Source organism: Suillus fuscotomentosus, assembly GCF_016647785.1.
Source record: "Suillus fuscotomentosus strain FC203 chromosome Unknown F5891scaffold_129, whole genome shotgun sequence".
NCBI lineage: Eukaryota > Fungi > Basidiomycota > Agaricomycetes > Boletales > Suillaceae > Suillus > Suillus fuscotomentosus.
In genome coordinates this window covers 83,234-91,385 of record NW_024539641.1, presented here as the reverse complement: position 1 = coordinate 91,385, position 8,152 = coordinate 83,234, and the positions used below count along the sequence as shown (strand labels likewise).

At 48.8% G+C, this 8,152-nt stretch overlaps 1 protein-coding gene across 1 annotated transcript; it reads left to right on the top strand.

Annotated features, from left to right (window-relative positions):
- Positions 1-5,053: 5,053 nt before the first annotated feature.
- Positions 5,054-7,716, top strand: F5891DRAFT_1197708 (uncharacterized protein; the record flags this gene model as incomplete). Its single annotated transcript, XM_041368520.1, has 6 exons — positions 5,054-5,386; positions 5,903-5,925; positions 5,992-6,035; positions 6,356-7,200; positions 7,256-7,393; positions 7,462-7,716. 6 exons carry the CDS (start codon positions 5,054-5,056, stop codon positions 7,714-7,716), a joined length of 1,638 nt encoding a protein of 545 aa, XP_041218067.1.
- Between the last annotated feature and the right edge of the window lie 436 nt (positions 7,717-8,152).

Genomic DNA, 8,152 nt, shown 5'->3' with positions numbered 1-8,152 from the left:
GCACTCGTGAGTCATACGGCGATACCCAATCCTTTGCATCATTTCGCATCACCACAGCCGAAGGGGTGATGGAAGCCGCCTTTCTCGTCGCGGCAGTGAAGATTCTAGAACTACTGAGCAGCGTCTGTCATGAAAGAGGGGTAGAGTGTAGACGAACATAACAATGGTTTCTTCTTGAGTTGCGAGACCGATTAAAAATCTTCCTCCCACAGAAGTCGCATCTCCAGAATTCGGTACGCCCGGCATACTCACGCCCCCAGAATTCGAGCTTGGCAAAATATCATGCAGCAGCTGTATGCCACCTCGGAGAATCGGCATCTCCAGGACAGAGATTTTGCATCTATGAGCAGAGGAAGGGCAGCACTAGTCGATGGTTTAGTCGACCAGGTCTAGAAGGATGGGAGTTTGGGCCAGTGTGATCATTCGTGAAGTTGAATTTGGAGGTAATGTTGTATGCCACGCAACCAGGAGCCCACCAGCGCGGACAAACCCATTTTTGTGCAATACAGGGCAGCATGAAGATAACAAACGCCTTCAAGAAATTACAGAGACGACTCTGGCCACCATTGAAACTAAAATAGTTACCGTCAACAACATCCCACGATTCGTCTGGTTTGTGCATCACGTGACATGACAGCGAATGTTGAATATCAAATATTATATACGCTGTCCGTAACATAGCCTTACATGATTTTCATCCCTCTCTTTTTCGCTATCTCACCTTGCCATATGCTTACCACGCTCGTTCCGGCCTAGTCAAGTATTCGAAAACGTATATATACCGCTCATGTACACTGATGTGACCTACAACGAATCTTACAGTGAGATCCCCGTTCCAAGAGAGCTCCTCCAAAAGTCCTCGTCTCTAGTCCTAGTCCTATCCCTCTTCGTTGTTACCTAACAACACGTCTTATTTCTATCCCATTTTGTACCGTTGTCAGCTCAAGGTCTCTAGTTACCCATGTTGTCTCATCTCATCGCCCTCCACAATGGGCAGACTGTCCCTGCTATCGGACTCGGTGAGCTCTTTAACATGGTTGAAGATGAGATCTCGGACTGAATAACGGCACAGGAACATGGCAATCGGAACCCAATACCAGTGAAATCACTTGCGCTGTGGAACATGGGCTCAAGGTGGGCTATAGACACATTGATTGCGCTTTGTAGGAAGCATTTTTTTGATTGCAAAATAAATCTGATGACCACATTGCATGGAAGGTATTATGGGAATGAGAAGGAAATCGGTGACGGTCTGCGTGTATCAGGCGTCCCGCGAGAGGAAATGTTCGTGCGTATAACATATTTCATGTATTCGTTGGCCTGTTCACCTGGGTATTTATAGATCACCAGCAAGCTTTGGGGTACATACCATAGGCGTGTTGAGGAATGCCTCGACCTGACACTCGCAAACTTGGGAACAACGTATCTTGACCGTAGGATCTGCATTTATCCAAGTACGAGCTCGACTTTTTTGACTGACATGAACCGTCTCATTTATTAGTTTACCTTATCCACTGGCCTATTCCGCTGAACCCGAACGGGAGTGACCCACTCGTACCGATACTCCCCAACGGAAACTTTGACCTCGATGAATCACAGGACATCAGGGACACGTGGAAGGCTATGGAGGCCATGGTAAAGAAAGGTAAAGTTAAGGCAATCGGCACATCAAACTTCTCCGAGATGATGCTTGAGAAGATTTTGCCGACAGCTGAGATCATACCGGCTGTCAATCAGGCATGTTCGACGCAACGACGCCCGTTCCAAACTGACCATTGAAATTTATAGCTTGAGCTTCACCTGTACAATCCGCAGCTGAAGCTGTTGGGCTACTTGAAGTCGAAGAAAATTGTTCCACAAGCATACTCTCCCCTTGGTTCGACCGGCGCTCCACTGTTGACCGATGAGTCTGCCACAGAGATCGCAAAGAAGCGTGACCTCAAGAGCACGTCCGATGTCCTTCTCGGCTACTTGCGTGCGTTCATGCCTGACCTTCACCCTGCGCGAGAGTGGTGGCTGACGGATCTGAATGCAGTGAAAAAGGACATAGTTGTCCTTCCCAAATCAATGTCGCCATCCCGTATCGAATCTAACTTGACTGGTGCACTAGAGGCGTACAATTTGTTGACGCTAGAGGATATCAAAATTCTTGACGGTGTTGCTGCGGGTGGCAAGCAGAACCGTTTTATCACGCCTCCCTGGGGTGAGTGTTAGTAATAGCTGCGAAGGTGATTCCACTGACATATACTATTTAGGTATTGACATTGGTTTCGATAATTGGCCCACTTCGGCGACGTAAGGGGTGAGCTCAGATTCATTTGGTGTACATCAAAGTAGGTAAATTGCAGGTACGATTGTAGAATCTGAGGCTCCAGATATATGAGCTGTTCGCACAATAGGATTCTGCAAATGTGCTCAGAATTTACCGGCCGATGCGAGGAGTATGACACCACGAGGGTGCAGGTCGGGGGACGACGTGGGCGGGTGACCTGACAGCTGAGCCAAGGTAAAAATGTCAAGCTCGCAACCAGGAATCGTAGTTCCCGAGCCATATAATCGATCCGCTACTCTGAATTCATCCGTGTTTGCTTCAAATACGCAAGCTTCCAGTGCGTATCAATAACTAACACCGGTCGCAAGGAGTCACGTATTTGGCTGAGAGGATGCAGCGCTAGATAATACCATATCCTTCGTTAGAATACATGTGTCGCGCGCAGCGCTCTTGAACTCTACTGCAACGATTTTACAAGGACTATGACAAAAGACGTGTATATGTCAGTAATAATGCATGTGAATTGTATATCCTAAAAATTATATGGCTCCCGCCGTCTGATGCACTTTGGTTGCGGTCTCTTCCATTCCCCTTTGTTTGGGTCTGGCCATAAGGAAGCACTGTTCCTCGGGACTTGATGTGGTTCGCCAGGAGTCGGGAAAAACCCATAGGGCCAAGTAGGCAAGTAGCACATCTCCTACACGACGAGGTCAGTCATTTCGTAAACAATTTGACTTGATTACCTCAAAATCACAGGCCGGTCGGCACGTCACCCACGCGCTCCAGTCTAACCAGGAGATTAACCGTGTCAAATCCTCCTTCCATTCACCCATGAGGGCATGTATGTGATCAGCTTCAGGGCGTTGTTCCGGAGGATAAAGGGGGTCGACCCCAATAATCATTCCAGAAGCCCACATCTTCGTGGCGACGCGGCATATTTCATGCGTAGTTTCCTGCACCGCCTGCATGAGCAAACGTTCAGAGGGCATCAATGTCGTCCCCCGAGCTACTATGGAGGCCGTGTGCGATGTAGCACACTCCCGAAAAATTGGCGCAGCCCACAAATTTGTCGTGTTAGCAGTGACGGAGGTATTGGGAGGTAGAGCTGAAAACAAAGTGTAGGGCAAAAGCACGGTGCGCAATCGTCTCTGAATTTGTTGTGCATGGTCGAAGATCGACTTGTCGTCCAGCGTCATGTTCAAAAGGTACTGCATAAAGTCCAGGCGGCTGGCATATCGATCAACTACCACCCGCAAGACCGTTTTCCAGTCAATGCCGCTGGTTGTCACGGGGGGTCGTACTAACGCTTGAGCTAGCCTGTCTTGAACGCGTTCTATATCCTCCGATGATATTCCTTCCACCCGATGATCCCACCGCTCCAAGCCTACACGGCGCGGCACTAAGGAGGGAACAAGAGCGGTGTCGTAGAAAGAGACAAGCCCAGAAAAATCAAGGATAATTCGGGTCTCTCCTGGATAATTTGCGCGCCATGAAGCAGAATGCATTATAGCAAAAACATGATGCACTAATGTCCGAGAACAAATCAGACCTACGTCAGGACATGGTCATGGTCGCTCACTGGTAGTGGGGTCCTCTGGCATAGCCGTAGGCGAGCGCTTGCGGTAGCGAATGCTCTCCATATTCAGGAACGAAACGACCTCCATGTGAGAGGTAAAGTCACAGATCATGATCTCACTATGACCATCGTTAAAAATATATCCTCAAGGAATTGTGTATGGGTCCGCACAAATTCACTTCCATCCTATAACTCGCAAATCAGCGTAGGGCATTGACACATCTCAAAATCCAACGAACCTCACAAAGCCGTTCAGGCCATACTTTTGACCCCATTTACACAGATCCTTAATGCGCTGCTTTTCATTCCACACCCACTCGGGTTTCATTTTCGACCATGCCACGAGATCTTGAGTGTCCATGGTGCCCTCGAGGAGCTTCGCAGCGCTACTTCCGTCAAAATAGAGCACTTTCATCGGCTGAGTGACTGCAAGGGTGAGGTGCCAGCACCCTGTTTCTATTGACCCTTTGCAGAACACTAGGGAGTGATCTGGTTCTACAGCTACCCAATCTAAAGCGGTTGGTATATGGGGACCGCTGGCTCCATGGTAGAGGAGAGTGCCCACGGGAACAGTCCCTGGGACTATTGTATGACCTGCAGAACGTAAATGATGAGTCGTGACATTTGCGTGGCATTCAGTAATTTCAGATACCAATACGATAACGCGTGTTTGCCCAGTGTTGAAGCAGAGAATTGGCTGTGTCGAACACCAGATGTCCTGTCGCGTTCACTGCAGGCGCTTTATCAAGGTCCCATTGTCCAAGATCATTTTCGACCGGGTAAAAGGATGGAGATGTATGGCTCAACAGAGGTGTCTGTGCAGTCAAAACTCGTTCAAAGGCAAGAAAAAGCCAAACAGTTACGGCTTTCCTTGCAGCCAGCATTTCGACAAAGGGTCAAGGGCCTTTGTAAGTTTAGTTATCCACAGCGACGTCTGATTGAAATGCACCGCCACTTCTTGTGTGGGAGGAAAATTACCATTAATATTAATGGCGTTCAAAGTAAATTTCACAGAGCTCGCTAAGCTCTGTAAAGCTCGGTAAACTCGGTCAAAAATAAGATTTGTCACACTACGGCTTGGGCCGGCATCGATCGGAGTCCCAAAAGACATGCCTGCCCTACGACCACGACTTCGTCGCTCTGTGTGACTACAGATACAGTCTCAAATCATCTCCCCGCGACGTTGCAAGACCGGGCTGAAATTTATGGAGCCACCATCAGCTCCTCCTGCACGGGGAAAGGGAAAACACGGCAGAGGAGGTAAAGATAGAGCTACTACTTCTCCTACTATTTCTATCAGCTGGCAAGTGGTTCCCCAGTGGACCAATAGGCTGGTTGACTACCTCGTTGGACACCCACCAGATTGCCGTATTCTGTTCACCAGTGAAAAGAAGAATCCAGCCAACCATGAAGCTGAGGGCCACCCCTCACGCAAAGACAAACATGAAATCCATGCTGTCATTGCAAGGGTTATTTTCTCCGATGATCCTCAATATGCGGTGCTCTACGCCTCTAATCCCAACAAATTTTGGGACTCTGTATATAATCGCATCGTGGCATAAGTGATCCCCCCCTATTTTTATAATCATCAATGCTGATTGCTGATCAAAGCCTCCGCACTAAATTTCATGACATTTGTGCTGAATTTGAGTCCACGGGTGCAGGCATTGTGCCCATCGATTCAGAGACAAGCGTGAATTTGCATCGTGAGTCTTCTCCTCCCTACACGATGTAGAAACAACAATACAGAGAGGAACAAATGAAGCTCCTAACTGTATCTAAAAAATGTTGTAAGGTCGCGCATTGCCTAGTCTGCATTACCTGAGGAGACAAGTGCGTTCGACCCTAAAGGGGAAGTGAGTGCAGCAAAGATCTAGAGGTACGCGCTGAAGCGAAGTGCGAGAAAGCGCAGGTGCGTGCAAGGCACGAAGGTGCGGGAACACGCGCGCGTGTGGAAACAATAGAGAGGTTAGACTTAAGTGATAATATGATGCAAGATAAGAGAAAAGAGATGTGAAGTATAGACAAAATGGATTTCTACTATGTTCTTCTAGGCAGATAGTGGGTGGAAAGTAAAGTAAGGTAAGGTAAGTGGTAAAAATCCCCCCCCAAGTTTCACTATGTACTGCTGGCGCTTATATAGCGCGCCTAAGCGCTGTAATGCGGAGCCGAAGCGCTACCAAGTAGGTATGTAAAGATATATATGAGTGAGAATCCATGATAAAAATAAAGACAGAACAATATGCTAATAAAGGAAATGGAAATATATGCACTAGGGAGCTTGGTGGACAGTGGATGGATGCTTCTGGAAGGCTGGCGCTATAGGGCGCTCAAGCACGGGAATGGTGCGCATTGCGCGGGAAAGCTGCGCCTCATATAGGGATAGCTGTGGGTAGCACACAGAGTGATACTACAAGTTCATGCTGTGAACTTCCTAGTGAAAGGTGCCATATTGCACCATGAGAGGCATGAGTCTCTACAACGAATTCTTCTAATTAAATTTGTAGGTAAATACGAGAAGGACTTTCCCTGGTACGATCAGCTCTACTCCATCTGGGGCTCCCATCCATCATTCTCCGCCAAAATGTCATCGTCAAAGCCGGGCGTTGATCACGCGAGTGATCTCTTTTCTCTCACCTGTCCTTCGGGTGGCTCTCTTCGTCCCCCCGCTTCCTCCAGCACTGATCCCGGCTCTCCCATGCAACTTGGCAACATGCCTCTCCCCAATGCTCCAGCTGGGGGCGTTGCTGGGTCATCAACTGGACCCACTTATGACTACCTTCCTCCAAACGCTCATGCAGGTGGTGCCGCGGCTGCTGCACCACCTACCTCCCCCCAATTTTATCACACTCCCCCTGCTCCAAACACTCATGCAGGTGGTGCCGCAGCCACGGCACCACCTACCCCCCCCTTTTGTCACACTCCCCCTGCTCCTGGAGGCAGTGGTGGTAGCCCTTCGCAATGGAACTATGTGCCACTGCCCCCAAGCACTCACACCAACAGTTCTGCCGGGTCCCCTGTTTTTCGTTACCCACCACTTCCCTCCGGTGCTACATCTCACGATGGTACTTACTCTCCCGTCACTCATTCCCCCACTGATGATTATAATTTTGACAGTATCTACAATGACAACCCTCTTGTGGGTGAGATGGAGGATCTTAATATGGATTCCCTGGATGAAATTACTCACGACGACAGCAACACTATCAGCCTGGACAGCCTGCCAAGACGCAGGGCTGGGAAGAAGCGCCAGGAGCCCCCTTCCCCCCCCTCCCCTACTACTACCTCTCATATGCAACAGGTGCCCTCCCGCACTTCCATCCAGCATGATCGCGCTACATTCAAGTCTCATGTTAGCCAGGTGATGATGCGTGAAAAGAGTAAATCAGGCTCTATGGCATTGTCAGGGTCGCGCTCGTCGTCGCACTCTTGAAAGCCATCATCATCTCATGAGCCGTCATCGCAACAGTCCTCCCCAACAGCGCAAACATCTGTCTAGACGATGCCAGCAAGTTCAGTCTCCAAATGTCTCCAGATGGAGATTCGTGAGCAAATGGATGCACTCAATGACAACCTGGAAAGTATTCACTCTGACAAGCTAACCTTATATCAGCTGAAGAATGAGCGCCTTATGGTGAAGCTCAACGCTAGTCGCCAGGACAAGGAGCATCATCTGATGTGTGAGGAGCATATGGATGAGCGCGCAGATGCTGCCATAGTCCATCAGCGCATGAAGGAGGCTAAAGAGGCAGATATTCGCCTACGTGAAGCGGATGCCACCGCTTTTGCTGTGGAAGCAGATGTTCTACGCCTCCGGATTCAGTGGGCCCAGCTCAATGCCCAGGGTGGCAAACCTGCTGGTACCTGACTTCTCGTGTCGTCGTCATCATCACGTTCTTGCGCCGTCATCATCATCATCATGTTCTCGTGTCGTTGTCGTCATCGTTGTCATCATCACCTTCTTGCATCGTTGTCGTCATCATCATCACCTTCTCGCATCATCGTCGTCATCATCACATTCTCGCGTTGTTATTGTTGTGTTCTCATGTCGTTGTTGTTATGTTCTCGCGTCGTTATACTCTTACATGTCTTGGATGTTATATGTCTTGTTATGTTTGCATGTAGTGTTCTCACATATGGCCACAAGTTGATCACTAGTTGTAAAATTTAGTAGTACATTTGTTTAGCTATACACAATGTTACTCTGCTTGTTTGCTCAATCTGCCTGATGGTGTGCTTCTGAACGAGGGCTATCAAACAACAAATCCATCAGCCTTGCCCTGTGAGCTTGACCTGGAGTGCCT